Consider the following 20,451-nt stretch of genomic DNA (forward strand, 5'->3'; position numbering starts at 1 on the left):
AGGCCCTCTCTAACATACAGGGTGCACCTAACACAATCATAGAGGTTCCCTGGAGGACTGTCACCAGCCATTGGTATCACTGTGCAACCTCTTGTTCCTTCTTAAAATTTATCCTGGTCAACATCCTAGGTCAAATACATACATTTCCGCAGGCTTCACATTTCTGTAATTTTTAAATGTTTATTTTATGTGTATGGGTGTTTTGTCTGCATGACTGTCTGTATACCACGTGAGCACCGGTTATCACAGAGGACAGAAACGGGCATCAGGTCCCCTGGAACTGGAATTACAGGTGGTTGTGAGCTGCTATGTGGACGCTGGGAATCAAACCCAGGCCCTCTGAAAGAACAGTAAACACTGTAAATCCATCTCTCCAGCCCTCGGATTTCTGTGCCATTAAAATCCAGTTCCACTACATGATGGTTCTGGGCTTTTCCAATTTTTCACACAACTGATTCATATGATAAAGCTGTAGGTATCTGAGAGATAAACTTTTTGACCGGTGAGGACTGGTTCTTAGGACCACAATTTCTGATTTGACAGACATGCTTACAGCCTCTTCCCATGGAGGTGTGTTCCCAGTTCTGGTCATCAATATGATCCTGGCCATTTGGTTAAGAACTCCCAGTTCCCCCAGGGTATTTGTTGCTCTGATTTGCATTTCCTTGACAATGAGGAAACTGTGAGTAGCTGCTTCCAGTTCCCTTGTGAACTTGTTCTTTACGACACCATCTCTAAACCTTCACAGAAGCACTTCCTGACTTGTGAGGACTCATTCTTCATCATGTTTCATTGGAGCAAATTCTCAGTGAGCAAAAGCCTATGTGGGTGAAGAATTACAGGACCAGAGAATCACTATTCTTTCTTTTAGAATGCAATCAAATTTATTCAACTGGAAAATAAAAAACTATAATGTCACTTACAACATTAAGTGAAATCCATAATTTGTTCAGCAAAAATTTGAAAATCTCAAAGTCGGGAGTCACTGTGTCCTCCAGCCTCCTCCACAGGGCTGGACAGCAAACAGTGAACAGGTGAGCAGTGTGGCTTCTGGGCCAGCAGAGCTCTCCCTGACGCATAAGAGCAGTTATAGAGGCACAGGACCAACCCTGGCAGCCAGGATGTAATAAAACTTTATTTACGAGAGGGACCCAGTGACAGGGAGGCGAATGCTGGGAGCATTATGCCAAAGCAAAAAGATTAGCAGGGACACAGAGCTCTTCATTTGTTCAGAGTGACTCACTGTGCTCAGTCTTTTCTCAGTAAAATACCCAGAAGTCACTCATTTAATGTCATTTCATGCCACCACTCTGTTCCAAACACATGGGCGCCCTCCTCCTCATCATCCCTTTGCTATCTTTAGGAACAGGCATGCAGCCCTAAGAATGGTGGCAAAGCTCCCTCATCAACTCAGGACAACCACCTGGGAGTAGAGAGCATGCTACAGTCTTGGCTGTCAGGCCACGTTGCCAGACTCTCCTAATTAGACCACAGAATGCCGACCCAGGAGTTGAGAGGAAAATCAAAATGGCCCAGGTTCTGGTCAGGACAGCCCAGGGAGAGGTTTGCTGGCACCCTGACAGAGAAGAAATAGAATGCTCACCCCATTCATTCTGCGTCTTTAGACTCTAACTGTCCCCAGTCTCCCTGTGGAAGCACACCGCTCCAGTGCTGTGGGATGGTCTGTATGTCAAATTGCTCTGATTGGTCAATAAATAAAACACTGATTCTGGGAAGCGGAAGGCTGAGGCAGAGAGACACTGCCAGCCGCAGCCATGACCAACAGCATGTGAAGACGCCGGTAAGCCACCAGCCACGTGGCAAGATATAGATTTATGGAAATGGATTAATTTAAGCTATAAGAACAGTTAGCAAGAAGCCTGCCACGGCCGTACAGTTTGTATGCAATATAAGTCTCTGTGTTTACTTGGTTGGGTCTGAGCGGCTGTGGGACTGGCGTGACAAAGATTTGTCCTGACTGTGGGCAAGGCAGGAAAACTCTAGCTACACTCCAGCCATGTATGACAAGCATCTCTCTGCATTCACAGCTTGGAAGCTCCTGGACGCTGCTACAGCTTCTTCCCATGCCCTGCCCTTGGCTCACAGCTCCCTTACTTCCAACAAAAGGCCACCTTTCCTGGGTGTGAGACTCAGAGAAGAAAAGACAGACATCTCTCTAGCCAAAAGCCATGTCTTTGAGAAGAAGGCAAGTCATGGGATTTAGCAGACCATGGTAGAAAATACTCATAAAAAAAATAAATAAATAAAAAAGGCTTTCTTTTCCCAAAATATACTGAGTGAGGAATTTCAATGAAGTCATTTTTGTTTGTTTGTTTTGGGTTTTTTATCTTGTTTTATCTTATTTTGTTTTGTTTGTTTTTATAAAACTGAAAGTCATAAATGATTCCATTAGCAACTTAGAGGCTGAGGTGCAAACCTGCAAGAAACCACGCCCACTCCACCCCCCCCACCCCCCACCCCCCGAAACAGTAAATTGAGAACAGAAAAAGAAGCTAGTATGGTAGTACACAACTTTAACCCCAGCACTGAGGAAGAGGCAAAGGCAGGAGGATCACTGTGAGTTTGAGGCCAGCTACACAGTAGATTCCAGGTCAGCCTGATCTATACAGAAGTAAGTTCCTGGTCACCCTGGCTACATAGTTAGTTACAGGTCAGTTAGAGCTACCCTGTGAGACACTCTTTAAAATATGTACATATTTTACCTGCTTGATGACCATTTACCTGCTACCAGAAGAAGCCTTTAATTGCAGCTATTTGGGAAGCTAAGGCAGGAGAGTCATGAGTTCAAGACCTGCTTGAGCAACTTGGTGATCTTATTTCAAAATAAAGAGAAGGCTGGGATCTGGCTCAGTGGTACAACCCTTGCACTCCATGTGTTCACTTCCACATACAGAATCTGGGGATTAAACACAGGCTTACACATGGTATCGTTCAACACTTCAGCTTCTGGCTCTCACTGTGCAGATGGTAGCAGCAGTAACTCTCGGTCACTAGAGGCAGTCTTTGAAAACACACACATGCACACCCACATATACAACATGCATGCACCAACAACCAAAGCTCATTGTGACTTCCTGGTGTCTTCCAAAGGTGGCTGCAGTGGGCTGAGACCTTCAGGGTCTCACCTTACAACTGTCTGACTTTCCTGTTCAGAGCCCAGCACCAGAAAGCCCTTGGGGTCCTTCAACTGGAACGCTCCGGTAGGGCTCAAAGTGGACCGGTCATGTCAAATCCAAGACATGGCCGAGTTATAAGTAAAGATTTAACATGTTTCCTAATGATTACAGAATTGTAAGGTGTGGATTATAGCAACATAAGCAAAGTGGCCACAAAGCAACACAACGTCTTCCTTCAGGAGTCACTCCTTACCCATCAGAACTCTACTAAATGTTGACTAGCACTAGGATTTTGGTCTGGACATACAGAGCTTGGGATGAAGAACACCTTTTCCTAACCATTACCCACAACTGCCTCCTCTGCACTGTCTGAAGGCTGGAGTCTCAATACCACCTGTTTACCATGAACCTCAGGTTAAAGCTCAGCAGAGGAAGGTGTGCCTTGTAATCAGGGCCAAGTGACATTCATGTCCCACAGACACTGTCCGTGTTCCAGCCATTTCACCACAGGTCAGCTGAGGAAGAGTCACCACGACCATGGGGACCACTGTCTCGGGGACTGGGGTCCTGGGCTAACTAGAATGGAGAAAGTGAGCTGAGCACCAGCACTCATCTCTGCTTCCTGACAGCACATGCGACATGACCCACACTCCCTTCCTAACCCCACAGCTGGAAGCTACTCTCATCATCACGCCTTCCCTGACATGACAGACTATGCCCTCAAGCTAAACACCAAAACAAATCCTTCCTTCCATAGGTTTCGGCTGTCGGATATTTTTGTCAATTAATACAATCCCATGTATATAAACACACCGTAGAGACTGGTTTGAAGGGGGAAGCAATCAGCAGAGTCCAGACACTTGGCTCTGTAATGTGCAGACACTTAGTTGTGCTTCGCTCTCCTGTGCACCCGCAGTCCTGGAACACAGAGTCACCTTCATAGTACTTGGCTTAAGGTCTCTGATAGTCATCCACCCCAAGCCATGCAGGTGCTGCCACAGGCTCACTAACCAGTCCTTTAAAGGAGAGTCGGGGGAGCAACCAATCAGCAGGACTAAGGAAGCTCCTGGACATTTCCTCCTAGGACAAGTCCAAAATGGGTTTAAGGACCGAGGAGGAGAGATCGGGGATGTTCTAAGAAGAAATGACATGAAAACCACTAGCAACCACACACGAGATCCACCTCATCCAAGTCAGGGACACAGAGCAGCTTCCTGCTGCCACCATCAGAGCCCCAGCCCCTAAAAGTGAAGACATTTGAGTCAGGCTTCTGGAATCTCTGACAGTAGACTCCCAGAAAAGTGAGAAGTGGCCCTTTCATGCTCCCCAGTGGTTGCATGAACCCAGAGTGGCCTTCAGGACACGCCTCCCTGTTGATGAGCCCCGCCTCAGGACACGCCTCCCTGTTGATGAGCCCGCCTTCAGGACACGCCTCCCTGCTGATGAGCCCCGCCCTCAGGACACGCCTCCCTGCTGATGAGCCCGCCCTCACTTCTCCTAACTCTTACTTTTCAGTTTGTCATTTACGGTGTGGCATGAACTCACAAAGGACCAGGTAGAAAGGGTTTTAGTTTCCTGCAGGCAGCATGAGCTGCAGCCCTGGGCAGGGCTGGCAGGGCCTCTACAGAGCTGCACCGCCAGTGAACCTTTACCCATGGCCATTGCCTCTGTTGCTGTTTCACAGGTGACCTTCCTCTAGTCTTCACTGTTTATGACAGCTATAGTCCACAAAAGGCAATAAAAAGGGAAATTCTGTCTTCTTTTGGATCATCACCATGAAACAGGGCTATAAATAGGGGAAAGAGCCTCTGTTTCCTGCCATCCTTTTCACTCCAAACTAAGTTTTATTTATTTTTTGTTCATAAAAATCACCCACTTTTTATCACACTCTACCAAAGAATGAGGACATAAACAATATTAAAAAGTCAAGAACATAGTGCCACGCAGCCAATAGGAGTGTCTGCCCCTATACAACCATGGTGCAAAATCACAAGCAAGGACTATGAGTAAACCAATGAAATTACAGCTGAGGTCCTCTGAGAAGTCAACGAGGGCCACAGAAGCAGGATGACAGCTCTAATTCATTGTTAGCACCCAGGGAAGGGACAGCTCCATGGCCATCAGGAAACTCAAAGCAACCCAAAGCAACTTAAATCTTAATTGTCAAGCATGCTCCTCCTCGCTTCCCTTGATCACGTGGAAGAGCAGGGCAGCTGACAAGAGGGTAGAACAGTCCACACGGGTCCACTGCGTGAGAAGCAGCAGCCACAGCTGCTGAGTAGAGAAATGCAAGAAATGTGTCTATGCAAGTCAACTCTTTAAAAAATAATATTGCATAATAAATTCAATGTAATAAACTCTTTCCTTGGATCATGGCACAAAGGTCTGGTTAATAAACCTCACACACATGCTATAAGGACTGAAAGAGCGGCTTTGGGAGCCGCATCAGAAAGTCAGCAAGCCCTTCTGACCCACCTGCAGGGGTGCAGGGCCTTGATGCTGTGACACAGGAAACTTCCAGGGACAGAGTCGTGTTCATATGCTGCCTGGGAACTCCCTGACAGGTGAGCATGTAACTTTTGACATCAGGTGACTTGGTTATTAAAAGTCTGTTTATTCTGACATCTCACTGGGACAAACTTATAGCTCCATCAACCAAAAATTCCACTTTCAGGCAGACAGAAAGCCAAGGGCAAACACTGCCTGGAGGTGAGGGGAAGGTGGTTTTGTCAGATGTTTTCTTCCTGTCTGAGTGTAACATCCAGTTAACAGCTCAGGTACAGCTCCACAGGATGTATGCCCAACTCAAGAGTCATCTTCTACACGTCAAAGAGGGCCAGAGACTGAGAGTAACAGGGAAGTCCCTTCCCCCATCACAAGTCGTGCACTGAGTGTAGACACACAAACTCTCCACTCCACACTGCTGTGCACTGCTGCCTGGGGTGGAGGAAGGCTGAGGGATGGGCAGATCATGAGGGGCTCTATGCTATGGTATTGTGTTCCCCAAAATATTGTGCACCCTAATAAACTTATCTGGGGTCAGAGAACAGGACAGCCACAATATTAAACGTAGAGGATAGGCAGTGGTAGCACACGCCTTTAATCCTAGCATTCCAGAGGCAGAAATCCCTCTGGATCTCTGTGAGTTCAAGGCCACATTGGAAACAGCCAGGCATGGTGACACATGCCTTTAATCCCAAGAAGTGAGCCTTTAATCCCAGGGAGTGATGGTAGAAGGTAGAAAGGTATATAAGGCGTGAAGACCAGAAACTAAGCATTTGCCTGGTTAAGCTTTTAGGCTTCTAGCAGCAGTTCAGCTGAGATTCATTCTGGATGAGGACTCAGAGGCTTCCAGTCTGAGGAAACAGGATCAGCTGAGGAACTGTCGAGGTGAGGTAGCTGTGGCTTGTTCTGCTTCTCTGATCTTCCAGCATTCACCCCAATACCTGGCCTCAGATTTGATTTTATTAATAAGACCCTCTAAGATTCACACTACAGTTCCTCATCTACCTTAGAGCCGAGTGAGCAGAGCTGGCTCAGGTCATCTTCACAGAGGGAATTTAAAACTCACACCATCCCTGAAACCTACCCTGGCTCATGCTCAGAGCCCCAACCCTCCTTTATGAGGCTACCAACGCCCAACACTCTCCTTGCAGGAGTCCACCTAAGATTCAGGTGATGTCCACCTGACTTACAAGGACACATTATATAACAACAAAGATTCCTGTTCCTACGTCTCTCAGCAAGTTTAAAGGTAGCTTTTAAATTACAGTAAATTTTGAAATAAAGAACAAACTATTATTGGAATGCCCTTCTGATCATCCAGGTAAGTCCTTCTGTCTTCTCATCTCTCACCTCCTCAGCATTAGGAGTGCCAGCCATAGAGAAATGTCCTACACACAGGATCTCCACACCTTTAGGTTTAAAATTGTTATTGAGCCTTCAGCTTCAGTAACAGAACTTCAAAACCATTGGTAGTTGCATCAGAAGCACCAAGGCCCTGGGAGGTGCTCATCTTCCTGTGTATACATGAAGGCACAGCGACAGGAGCCATTGGTGAGCTGGACAGAGGGACTTGACCAGATGCAAGGTCTTCGGGGAATATGAGCTTGGGTTTCTAGATATCAAGACTGCCAGGAATGAAATTCTACCATTTAAAAAGCTGCCCCATCTGCAGCACTTGGTGGCAACAGCCAGAATGGGCTAGCTTCCTCCCTCTTCACGGGGCACAGTGGCAACCAGAATGGGCTAGCTTCCTCCCTCTTCACGGGGCACAGTGGCAGCCAGAATGGGCTAGCTTCCTCCCTCTCACGGGGCACAGTGGCACTCTCTGTTTCCTCCCACATTCTGAGTGACACTCGGCTCAGAAAAGGACTAACAGAAACATACTCCTAAAACATTTTATTTAATGGAAACAAAAACTGAAGTTTGGGGAGAATATGAATTTCTCTTTGCTGTGAATAATGACCTATACTTTCTACACCATATTTCCAGATTTCTGTACTTTGACTCTTCCCAGAAAAAATTGTCTATACACTGCATTTTAACTTTTCTAACACTCAAGGAAATGACACACATTCCTTTTACAGTGGTTACTAAGGAAACATCGTAGGACTTTCATAGTGCCCTTTGGCATCATAGAACTGTCCTTCCCCTACCCCCACACTCCCACCCCACCGCCGCACAAACTAAGCAACAGTCTAAGGGACAAGTCTGGTATTGACCAGCAGCTGGGAATCAGCTCGTGAGTGTCTGCTTACGACCTGCAGTGGCAATGGAATGACCTTCTCACAATGTGGTCGATCTAACAATGACCTGCGGTGATCACTGACAGTCAGAACACAAACCTCTGAAAACCTCAGATGTGTGTCCTTCCCTCAAGCAGCTTTGCAGGACTTAAGACAACCATCAACTTGCTCCTCACAATATTCACCCTATGCCAACATCCACTGTTCCTCATATAAACCAGAAGAGAAGGAAGGAGACACAGGGCCAGGTCTTCTACTCCAGACAAACACTCTAGGTTCCCTCCCTCTCCTCTCTCAACACGACTCCTGCCCTTTACTTCCTAATCACCATCTTGCTACGCACGCCAGTCCTCCCAGGTGTCCTGCATGCTCGGCCTGGCTGGCATTTCAGTGTGATATTTACTTTATCTGTATGGGAGGGTGTTTCTTCTTCAGCAGCTGGCTCAGGAAGCAGGGGTCAGTTGGCTGTGTGATGCCAGTCACTCAGAATGCTGCCAGAGAACTACCTGCATGGAGTTGCACGCTTAATACAGACACCTAACACAAGCCACACCCTGGATGCAGGAGCTGGGAAGACGCCACATGGGCTGCAATTAATGTTATACACATCCTCACAGCTCCTGACGACTACTAAAGCAACTTCTCCTGTGAAGGAGATCTTCACCACTCGGAAGAGTAGTTTGCAGGACTGCTCCATACACAACTGGAAGGGGCACACAAAACAAGACATGATGAGGTTTCTATTGTTTTGGCTTTTCAGTTGGCCAAAGTGCTCACTACCAAGCGGCTGGAGGCCTCTTGATCATCAGAAGGAGATGGAGAGTGGCAGAATCACCCTGTTGTGGCTAATCAGCCGTTAAACTCATGGTGATGCTGCTACATTGTACGACTCTTGGAAAGTAATCACCTCCTTCCTTTCTCACAAGCTGGGCTCCAGAAAACCTCCCCTTTATCAGGACCCCTAAAGATGCCGAGGTACACCAGCTGGGCAGATAGAAAGTGCTAGAAGCATTCAAGCGTGGTGGTCCAGAGCTAACATACCCACTCCACACCAAAACATCACATAAGCATCAGTCTAGTCACTAACTCAAGGAGAACTACACAAAACATAAATGAAGACTTAAAGAGCTCGTCCTCAGGCTGGAGAGATGGCTCAGTGGTTAAAAGCACTGGCTGTTCCTGCAGAGGACTCAAACTCAAATTCTATTCTTAGCACCCACATGGCAGCTCACACCATCTGCAACTCCAGTTTCAGTGACTCCTTTTCTGCGTCCCCCACACCAGGCACACATGTGGTACAAAAACATACATTCAGGCAAAACACTTACCACATAAAATTATAAATAACAAATAAATAGATAGTCCTCATCTACTCTTAAAGTGTGTAATGGACTCCGGAATGTGACACTGGCCTCCAGTCCCACACCAGTGACAAGGTAGGATTCTGTTCACTGTACTATGCAGATTCCTGCTATGGAATGCAGCTGCACACAACCTACTGTCTCATAGTGTGTGACACACTAAAAATGATCACAATGTCACAGCAAACTGGCAATATCTGGCCAAAACACCCCCGGTGTTGGGCCCACACCCACTCTGAAGCTGCCTGTCTGCTCACTTGCCTTACCACAGAAGGATGCAACTGGGTGGCCTCCAATCCTGTGCTAGGACACGCTGGGACCATTTCTCTGGCAGGTCCCTTGCCCAGCCACCTCAGCCAGAATAGATGGTATGTCCATTCCATGCATTCACTGCTGGATGGGTAATAGCAAAGTCCTGTGGCATTGAGTCCTCGGAGAGAGTCCACAGCATCTCACTAACAGCACTAGAAACTGTATCAACCATCCCACAAACACCCAGCCCACGGGAGAAAAGAAGAGCAAAATGAGAATGTGGTAGGCTGTTGGCTCTGGACATGAAGTCAGACCCAGGGCTGTGCCTAAGCCCACTGCTCCTCCAGGGCGACAGCAAGCCCCCTGAGAATCTGAGTGGGGACAAGAAACATGCTAGGAAAGGTAGCAGGGCCTCCCCCAAAGCCTACCGTGTTGTATCTGCCTTCCATGGGAGGATGAGAGCGCACTGGAAGCCTACTCTGATGAGGTTAAGCATTCCCAACACCTGAAACAACAGCCAGATCCCAAGTGATGATAGCTGCTTCTGTCCAAGTGGCTAGGAGGCAAACAGGCTTCTGCCACAAGTCCAGCAGCCCTCTAAGAAGTCAGCAGGCCTCTGCACTCTGCTTCACTCCCCCAGCTGCAGGACTGGCAGACCCTTTCACGGGCTCGGTGGACAAAGGGCCTGACAAACTGATAGGGGTCTGTCTCACACACAGGCGGCTCTATCTCGCTGTGGCAGTGATCCATCCCCAGCCTCTGAGCCCACCGCTGTCCGTGGTGCTGAAGACGCAGCCTCGCCCTGACTAAGCGCAGTGGGTGAGGGGGGCATGAGCGTGAGCAGGGCGGGGACCGCCGGCTGGAACTGGCTGCTGGGAAGAAGAGGGCACAGAAGTGACAACACCAGGTCCTGGGGAGAGTGGAGCACAGACTCTGAGGAGCTGAGGCAGAGCCGGAAAGGGACTAGCAACAGTTACTGGTCACCTGACAACGCCACTAAGCGTGGACCCTCTGTCCCAACAGTGCAGACAACGTGGGGCTGAGGAACACTTGTCAGCCCTCACTGCCTTACTGTGAAGTTATTACTGTTCAAGTAAGTTCCACAAGATGGCATTTCCATCACAGAGTTTGCTTCCGGTGAGGAGGTACTGAGAACTGAACTCCCATGCATAGGCAGAGGCTCAGTGTGAAACCTCCAGGGACAGTGGAGTCACTAGTGTCTGCCATCATGCAGTTACATAGGAACCCAAGGGAAGGGCGCACAGAGCTCCCAGGTCATTCCTACAATAGCTATTGGAATAGCTGTAGTTACTTTAAGTAATACACTTAAAACAAGCAAGTGTGAAAAAAGAATGTACCACAATGCACTGGGAAACCAAAAAGAAGTTGAGATATTCTGAACAATACAGCAAGGTCAGAATCAAGAGCACTCCAGATGACTCTGAGAGCCGTCACACATACTGGGTCGGCCTTTGTAGAGTGTACGTGGGCAGAGAGCAACTGAGCAGGCGCTCTGACTCAGTGTCCTACAGTGCACACAGGTCTGGCATGCCCTTCTGAGTGGGTGTGACAAGAGTACTTGCATGCTGGAAGTCAAGAAGCGACCTTCAGGCCCCTCATTCCCAGGCTAGTTGGACCTTCTGGATAGGACCAGCCCTCTCTAAGTACAGTTCACCTGCCATGGGATCCTTGGACCGCCCTCCATTGCTGCTGTGCCTCTGGAAATGTGCACGCCCATGGCACCCACAGCCATACACCAAGGCCTGTTCAGTCAGGGAACACCGTCACTGTGTGACATGAACTCCGCAAGACTCTATGCAGGCAGTGGAGTGACGGCACAGACGTGTCACTCCTGCAGCTTAAGGACTCTGGTTTCCTGTCGCCTGGGAGACTGGGGTGGCACCCACACTTAGCGCTGCTCTGGACAAGCAAGTGGCCAGTGACCAAGCAGAAACACAGAAACATAGAAGCCATGAAACCAATTCCCTAAGGCTAGCACTGAAGTCAGCAGCGCCCCACACAGCTTGCCTGTGGAACAGTGACAGACTGGTCCCAGAGTGAGCAGTGCCAAGTGCTACCTCCAGGTGAGTCCCTCTTTGGTTCTCCAACAAACATGACTCACTGCTTCCTGATGGGGCACAGTACACACTCACGGCAGGTCCCAGGTATGTAACAACCCATCTGGGTTTCCCCTAGGGACCATGACTCCTTAAGGCCATGTCTGTTGACATTCATTCACCCATGATCCTTGGAGTTTGGCAGGGTATGTGCAACAGTTGGTTAATACATGTTGCTGGGCTGAATTTATTCAATCGGATGAACTGACTGCCTGCATAGGGTCCGTGTCTTCTTACAGACATGCACATGCACACACGTGCACACATGGGCATGGGCACTGACACTGAAGGGCACAGTATCAAGTAAAGCAAGGTTCTTGCTGGGAGCAGCCGTAACAGCATCATGCAGTGAAGTCTGAAGCCATGGTATCCAATTTTACCAGATCAGCCATTGGCCACCGTGTGAGGCCCTGGGTAGGTAAAGCCAACTTCTAACCACATAGACAGGGACTGCCCAGGAGCCCCACAGACGGCAGTCACATTTCTTCATCTCTGCACATGCCACAGGATTGACAGGAAACCAAAGGAAAGGACAGAGACATGGGGGGACTGGGGGATACCACCAGGCATATCCTTTCTTCCTAAGGAGTCCACAGGAAGAGAAACTTGTGTGCTCTCAAGCTGAAGTGATGGGTGATTGTTTAAGGGCTGCACTGGGCCTGGCTAGTCTATTATTCAGTCAGGTGACTGCAGGCAATGCTGATTTGGAAGAGAGAAGTGCTGGGACATGTGCTCTTCAGCACACTTGGGGGAGAGGTTCTGTAACTGCGGGTGACCTAGAAAACACCTGGACCAAAAGTGACAGCCGAGGACAAACATCTAAGAGAAGGAGCATCGGGAGTGGGGAGCAGAGGGGGAAACTGGATGAAGGGAGCTGTGCACACACAGCACCTGACAGCCTCTAGGCTTCTTCTCTGTGTATGAAATATGTAGCATCCTACCAGGCCACGTTGCCATGGGCCCCGTTGTCAAGGTGACAGAGCAGCTCCAGGGTCTGTGCAGTGCTCGCAGGGTCGTCAGGGGACTCGTGGCTCCCGGATTCTAATTCCTTGGGCATCCTCCACACAGCCGCACACGCCTGGACTCGACTGTCTGAAGCTAAGCAAAAGGAAAATGTCAGCAGAGCTCAGCCCCACATACACTCAACACTTACACAAGCCTACAAGCAGGGCATGCTGCTCCCTGAAATACTAACGTGCAGGCAGCAGAGCAAGGCACAGCCTGCATCAGCAACAAGGAGCCCACGACCCCTGACTTATCATCGTGCTTTAGAGAATTTAACCTCCTCGAATTCAGTTCCACCCTGCTCTTTGACAGTGCTTTTTAAGAAAGGAACAAGATGGGGATACTGCCGTAAGCACCAGGCCCATGCTTAGGGTCTCTAGTCACAGCTTCATGGATCATAAATAGATGTCGAACACTGAGATGCTCTACCTCGGTTTGTCTAAAATGGTCAGTGACACAAGATGAAATCCACGTGTGCTCCTCATGAAATGCTTGCGTGTGAGAGGGGAGCAGCCAGGACCCAGGACCCTGCAGAGCACCCTCTGTGCACACAGCCCATCCACCCAGCTCCCACGCAGGTGGCTTAGTACTATTCTCAGAGCCTGGAGCTGGTATTCTACAGACACTCCAGAATCTGGGTGTTCTTAGAACACTCTGAAAAGTGTGAACACAGAAAATAAACGCACACAGAAAGAGTGGATTCACAGCTCTCCAGGCATGTGCCAGCACAGGTCTCGGGCACTCCAGAAAGTATCTTAGTAGGGAAAGTGTTTGAAAATTAGATTTTACATTAGATTCTGGCTATACTTTTAAAATTTGCTTTCCATTGAGTTTTAGTTTGGTTTGGGTTTCACTGTTTCTGTTTCTGAGTCTCATGTAGCTCAGGCAGGCTTTGAACTCCTATATAGCCAAGGATAGCTTTGAACTCCTTATCTTCCAGGCCCCACATCCCAGGTACTGGGCATAGCAGCACCACTCACAGCTGCCGTTAAGTTTTAAATTGCACACATGCTAAACAGCACCCCTGGCCTTAGAGATTACCTCGGTGAACAGACCCCTAGTGTGAGAGGGTCCACTCTGTGGAGTGATGGGGACAGGGCCCTGAGATGTCCAAGCAGCTGCTACGTGGGATCACCAAGGTCAGGTCCCTGGTGTGAAAGCAGATGTTCTGTGGAGTGATCATCTGTCCCACCCTGGCTGCTCACCAGAATCCTTGGTCATGTCATATAACTCTCAGTAAGTACTGAAAAGGTGCTTATGGTGTAGCAGTTTCCACTTTCCGATAAGCTCTCTCCCTTCCAAGCTCATACCAGCTGTCCAGAACACCCAGTAAGGGTGACCTTCCTCTCTGTTCACGCTGCATTATAAGCCAACCCACAACAGAAAGCAACTGAAGAGCATTCGAGAGCAAACTGTTAGAGAGTACACACTTGCTTCAATGGCCATACTACTCTGAATACAACAAAAAGGATCCTTTGTCTCTATTTTCTTTTCTTTTATTTACTCTTACTCTTTTTTTCTGTGTTTTCTCCTATCTGGCTTTAAAGACATAAGCCCACGAGGACAGACATACAGAAGATGGAAAGCAAATGGCTCAATGCCAAATGACTTAGCAGACAAGGGAACTGACTGGAGGCAGGAGTGGGGAGGCTTAGAGCAAGGTTGTTTACATCACTCGCAGATCTTGGGGCTGGCAGCAGCTGGCTGCCTACAGAAGCTAGGTAAACAGGAGAACAGGTCAGGCACAGTGGCCCAGCCTGCAACCCCAGCACTGGGGAGGCTGAGGCAGAAACACCTCCAGCTCAAGATCAGTTTGGGCTATACAGAAAGGTCTGTCTTGGCACAAACAAGCAAACACACGCAAAACTCAAAGGAGAAGAGCAAGGCCAGCTATTTGTACTTAGAGCAGCAACAAAGGGCGGCACAGGCTGTCAGCATCTGCAGGGAAAGGTGGTATCACAACAGATAAAAACACAATGAAGCGTCACATGGAGATGTTACAGATTCATATTAAAGATGCTCAGAATTCAGATGAGATGGTAAATTTGTAGAAAGACCAACACTTAACAGAACTGACAAAAGAAAAACTTTCTGACTAGACAAGGATCTACTTAAGGCCTGGGGAGAAGGCTCAGTGGGTAAAGACACTGGATATCAAGCCTGAGGCCTGAATTCAGTTCCTGGGACTCTCAGAGCAGAAGAGGGGACTCGGTTCCTGCCTCTTGTCCTCTCACCTCCACACATACGTGTGTACACACACACACACACACACACACACACACACACACACACAATAAATAAGTAAAGGAGTGAATGGAAAATTAATTCTTACACAAAACCCACTAAGCTCAGCTGATTACAACACAAATCTTTCTAAGCTTCTAAACAAAGGGCAAGATAGCAGGTGTCGTAGTTCCTGCTTGTAACCCTAGCACTTACAAAGCAGGAGGAGGAAGACTACATAGTGAGATCCTGTCTCAAAATGGGGAGAAGGAAGAGAGGGAGGAAGGACAGACGAGGGAAGGAGGGAGGAAGGAGAGCTGTCTGCTTGATAGCAAGAATCTAGAAGAAATTGCAAGACACCATGTAGCATCATTCTCAGTAATACAGGTGCAAAAATGATAATATGTTGCAAGGAAATGAGGTTGGGCCAGTAAGACAGTTTAATGGGGAAAGGCGCTTGCCTCCAAGTCTGAGGACCTGAGTTCAGTCCTCAGGACCCACGGAGTGGAAGGAAAGAATCAGTTCCTGAAAGCTGGCCTCTGACCTCCAGATGCACTCGGTTGCATAAGTGTGTCACCAACACACATAAATCAGTGGATGAATGAAATAATGAAACAAGGAAATGAGGTTGATTCCAAATTAAGCATCCAAATTACCAAGCCAAAGCGGGAAAGTATGACTACCATAACTACAGAAACACCCAATACAATTAAATCTGGGCTTGGGTAACACTCTGAAGACTAGAAGAGAAGAAAATTTACTTTGAGGGGAGGGGAGGGAGAGGAGGGGAGAGAGTTGGAAGCAAAAGTCCCACAGCAAATGTGAGCATTGTGGATGAAGTGTGAAGCTGCCTCTGCAGGAGGAGACGCAGCTTCGCACTGCCAAGGCCACTTAACATTGTGCTAAAAGGAGAGCCACTTCATCTGTGTGGCAAGAAAAAATAAAAGTGAAGAACAGGAAAAGAAGAACTCACACTGCCGTTGCTAGCTGGAAAACGTACATGAATCTGCATCACGCTATCGGGAGCAAAGCAGCTGAACAGCGATATGAAACTCGGCTGGCTATCTACTTATCATCAGACAAGATCAAAGACGGCACAGTGGGCTGGAGAGATGGTTCAGTGGTTAGAGCAGCACGGCGCTCTTCCAGAGAACCTGAGTTCAGATCCCAGGACCCACGTCAGGCAACTCATAACCACATGTACCTCTAGCCTGCAGTCACGTGCACATATCCACACATAGTCACACACACATACACATAATTAAAAATAATAAAAAAAAACTCTTTAAAGGCACTAAAAAGTTTAATACCAAATAATTTTTAACTAAAAATATGCAAGTGTGAGTGTGCACGCGTATTTAAACAAATTAACACCTGCAAGAAAAAAACTCAGGGAAGTAAACAATGGTGAGACACGCCATGTTCGTGGGTGGGAGGAGCTCTCGGGTGGATTCAGAAGCCGGCGTGAGAATGTGCACACCCCAGATACCCAGCAGTCCTGAGAAAGGAAAACAAAATGAGATGATATACAAGCCAGATGTCAGTTTTCTATGAGTACAGACAGGCAAGTGGTCCAGAGGAGAAGGGTCCACAAAGGGGCCCTTGCCAAGACAGTCACTGATGTTCAACAAAAATTCCACTGCATGAGAATGGACAAATGCCTTTCAACAAATTATGCTGGGTCAGTTTTGTACCCATCTGAAAAAGCCAACTTTCACCCTACCCACAGCACTCTCAAGTGCAAATGACCATAAGAGGAGCCGGGACCCAGAGTCCTTCCAGGTGCACATTGACCCCTCACAACCTGAGGCCAGCAGAGTTCTTCAGCAGCAGAGGCAAGCCAGTCACTAGGGAAAGATGGACAACAAGCAACGTTAAAATTAACATCTGCTCGCTGGAACACACTATTGTCTGGGCTTCATCAAAATAAAACACAGCTCTATTAAAAAACGAAGCAAGCCAGGCAGTGGTGGTGCACGTCTTTGATCCCAGCACTCAGGAGGCAGAGGTAAGTGGATCTCTGTGAGTTCAAGGCCAGCCTGGGCTACAGCATGAGATCCAGGACAGGTACCAAAACGACACAGAGTAACCCTGTCTCAAAAAAACCAAAAAATAATTTTTTTAAAGCAAAACTAGGAGGAAACAATATAAGACATATAACTCACTAAGTAAGGGCTGTGTCTAGAAGTTATAAAGAGCCTTTCAACTTGATAATAAAACAAATAGCACGGTTTTTAAAATGGGTGGCAGACTGAATGAGACACTGCAGCAATGGAAATGTATCAACAGTCAGCGTGTTCCAGGAGTGATGCTCAACACCTTCAGTAATCAGAGAAACGCAAAATAAAACTGAAGGGGGACACAACACACTCGGCCAGGTGTCAAATGCCTAATCCAAAAAAGACAACTCTGCGTGTGTGAACAAAGAACCAGATCGCCCATGGCTTGAAGGGCATGAAAACAGTACACACACTTCCAAAAACACCAGATGACCCAACAGTCCCCATCTTAAAGAGCCTGCTCAAACTCTGTGGCAGCTTCCAACTCGGGCAATTAAGTCTGGCCCCCACTAGTGACCATGTGTGGACTGCTGCGGCCGAAGTCAGGGAAGGCGTGAGCACAGTGCTGCACTGGAAGAGAGCTGAGGGACGGAAATACGGTGGCATACCCAGGGGCACAGACATGCATCCAGCTGCCTAATAGGAATGCGCGTATGTGTGTGTGCAGATACACCGGAAACAGCAAGAGAGTGAACACACAGGAAGCTGGTAGAAGGCAGTCTTTACCCAGGCCCAGCTGAGCCTGTTTCAAACCTGGACCCCACTGAGTGTAGAGACAGCAGCCCAGGGGGGAGGGGCCTGCAGCCCTGGGACCAGTACACACTGTAACAGTCACTCCAGTCCGCACCAAGAAACACCTGCTGCCATTTGCTCAAGTGGGTGATCACTGGGCAAAGAGAAACAAACACCTAGATATGGCAAGGCCTACCTAGCCAGGCGTGTGCTCATACTACCACCTGGAGATCCAAGGCATCATGTCTTCATGGAGACATTTGGGGACCAAATGTCAAGTAAAGCCCTGGACTTTACTTACAGAGGGTCCTTCCGGTGTGTGCACTCTGTGTCATCTCCATGGTCTACACATATACAATGAGACTAGCAGGACAGATAGTTTAGGGTCAACTTCCCAACATGGCGGTGGTACGTTTTCCGCCAGCTTGAGGAGCCATCAATTCTTAGAAATAGTGGGTCTAAGCTTTTATCAAAGCAGCGTGTAGCCCAGAAACTTTTTTTTTTTTTTTTTAAATACTAGTGAAGACTAAATCTACCACACAGCGTAATGTGCCACTGGCAGACGCCTCATTTCTGCCATACTGCCAGTCAAACGCACACGCCAGGAACCCACCAGTGTTCAAACCTGCGTTTTGCGGCGTCTAGCTGCCCGTATGAGACAAGAAGCAGGATCCTGGTTTTGGCTCTGTTTAGAATTGGTTATTAAATATGGTCAGGTTTAAGGTGGAAACTCGAGCCGTTGGGCGCCATTTGTTGCTGTAGGGCTTCTCTCCAGGTTCCCCAAGCCCCGCAGTCCCACAATCCACTTATAAAGTAATCACTCAGACGCTTATATCACTTATAAACTGTATGGCCGTGGCAGGCTTCTTGCTAACTGTTCTTTTATCTTAAATTAACCCATTTTTCTAAATCTATACCTTACCACGTGGCTGGTGACTTACCAGAGTCTTTACATGCTGCTCGTCCTGGCGGTGGCTGCAGTGTCTCTCCTTCCTTCTTCCTGTTTCCTCAATTCTCCTCTCTCCTTGTCCCGTCTATACTTCCTGTCTGGTCACTGGCCATCAGTGTTTTATTTATATAGAGCAATATCCACAGCAGATGGTCCATGTTCTGACTGTGGCCTGTGCACTCACAGAAGCTTCTGAAACTGCCCCCTCCACCATATTGCCAGAGGGTGGTAGAGATATTAGCCTACTCCCTCCCAGAAAAACAAAAGGGAGGCTAAAAACTGGATGCACACACAAACAGTGGAAAGCAGAGCACAGTCTTCCATAAGATTGTGTCTGCTTCCCCAGGCCCATTAGGATATAGTCCGAGGCTGGTGGACAACCCCCACAGGACATCACACTGACAGTGGTTGGTGACATCATGCTGACCAGGCAGGAGGAGAGTGCTGAAGGCCTCAGCCAGGGACAGGAGATGCAGCCATCCAGAGTCAGAGCCTGGCACTTCCAACAGGACTTTAAATACCATTCTGTCCTCAAGCCATGGAAGCAGAGATGGCACACAAGCAAGAGCATGGCCAGTAGCCTGGCTGGATCGTCAGTAGACTGAAAAGAAAAGGATACACCAAAAAAAAGGACTAGACATCCACCTGGTGACAGGCGGACGTTCCAGACCCCATCAACCCTCAAAGAGCAATGTTCATTCTTGCTGTAACCGACACCTACTCCAGGCGTGAGTTTTTCCCCTGAGCTCTGAGGCAGTCAGTGCATCGATGTATCATCACACATACAGAATCTGCACAGGAAGCCACTGAACTACTGAGTGTGCAAACTGACCCAGAATCACTGAAGCCACATCCTCCTCACACCACCTCTCCAAAGACTGCCAGGCTCTGCAGAGGGAAACCCAGCATGGCTTCAGCTGTAAGCACCAAACAGCACTGTGCCCCAGCAAGTGGCAGTGGCAGTGCAGGAACTTAGTTTTTAGTTATCGGAAACCGCGTCTATTTATGACAGACAACATCACATTCTGAATTGTAGAAGCACTGGGATGACAAAATGGAACTAAGTTAATACAAGCATTACCTTACCACATCTGAAATCTACTCCCTCACCAATTTTCAGGTAAACAATAGACTTCTGGAACCATGAACCTATCCCTCTTGTGAAATGTGTGTCTTTAGACCAGCATTCCCCATTAGCCCCCAGGCCCTGGCTCCCCACCAATCCCTCTAGGGCTGATGAAGGGGGATGCAGAACTGCTCTTCTGTATTCGACTCGGCACACCCAGCACAGTGTTGGCCACACTCACCCAAGGTCTCAGTAGTCAGGGTCTCCTCTTTCCAGGCTGAGTGGCAGTCCACTGTACGTACCTACCCTGGCAGCCGCCCACCCCACTCCCACTCCCAACTCACTTCCACAGCACAAGTCCTACCGCCTGCCCTGATCCCCCACAGCTTCGTCTCCCATTTCTCGTGGGCACTTTACTAGTGCCCTGGCCTCTCTGCACACTCTCACAGAAACACAGATACATGACAATTGAGGGAACTGAGTGTGGAAGCCCACGCCTTTAATCTCAACACTCAGAAGGCAGAAGCAGGCTGATCTCTGAGTTCTAGGCCAGCCTGATCTACAGAGCTAGCTCCAAGACAGCAGGGGAGATGCAAAGAAATCAAAGAAGGGGTCAGCGAGATGTCTCAGCAGGAAATGCATTTGCTTATAAGCCCACAGTTTCAAGTTTGACCCCCAAAACCCACAGTGAAAGGACAAAACAAACTCTGGGGAAAGTTCCTTCTGACTTCCACCAGCATACTGTAGTGCACATGCACCCACACTCACACTTTCACACTCACGATAAATAAAACTTGATTT

The 20,451-nt window shown here is 48.3% G+C and overlaps 1 protein-coding gene across 1 annotated transcript in view; it reads right to left on the bottom strand.

Annotated features, from left to right (window-relative positions):
* The window catches only part of Eipr1 (EARP complex and GARP complex interacting protein 1), a 38,988-nt gene extending 26,255 nt beyond the window's left edge, over nucleotides 1-12,733 (bottom strand). Inside the window, exon 1 of the mRNA XM_028883155.2 lies at nucleotides 12,557-12,733. Within this exon, the coding sequence (XP_028738988.1) occupies nucleotides 12,557-12,672 (116 nt within the window). The 5' untranslated portion in view covers nucleotides 12,673-12,733. The remainder of the gene's footprint in view (nucleotides 1-12,556) is intronic.
* Nucleotides 12,734-20,451: the final 7,718 nt, after the last annotated feature.

Source organism: Peromyscus leucopus, chromosome 22 (genome assembly GCF_004664715.2).
Source record: "Peromyscus leucopus breed LL Stock chromosome 22, UCI_PerLeu_2.1, whole genome shotgun sequence".
Classification (NCBI taxonomy): domain Eukaryota; kingdom Metazoa; phylum Chordata; class Mammalia; order Rodentia; family Cricetidae; genus Peromyscus; species Peromyscus leucopus.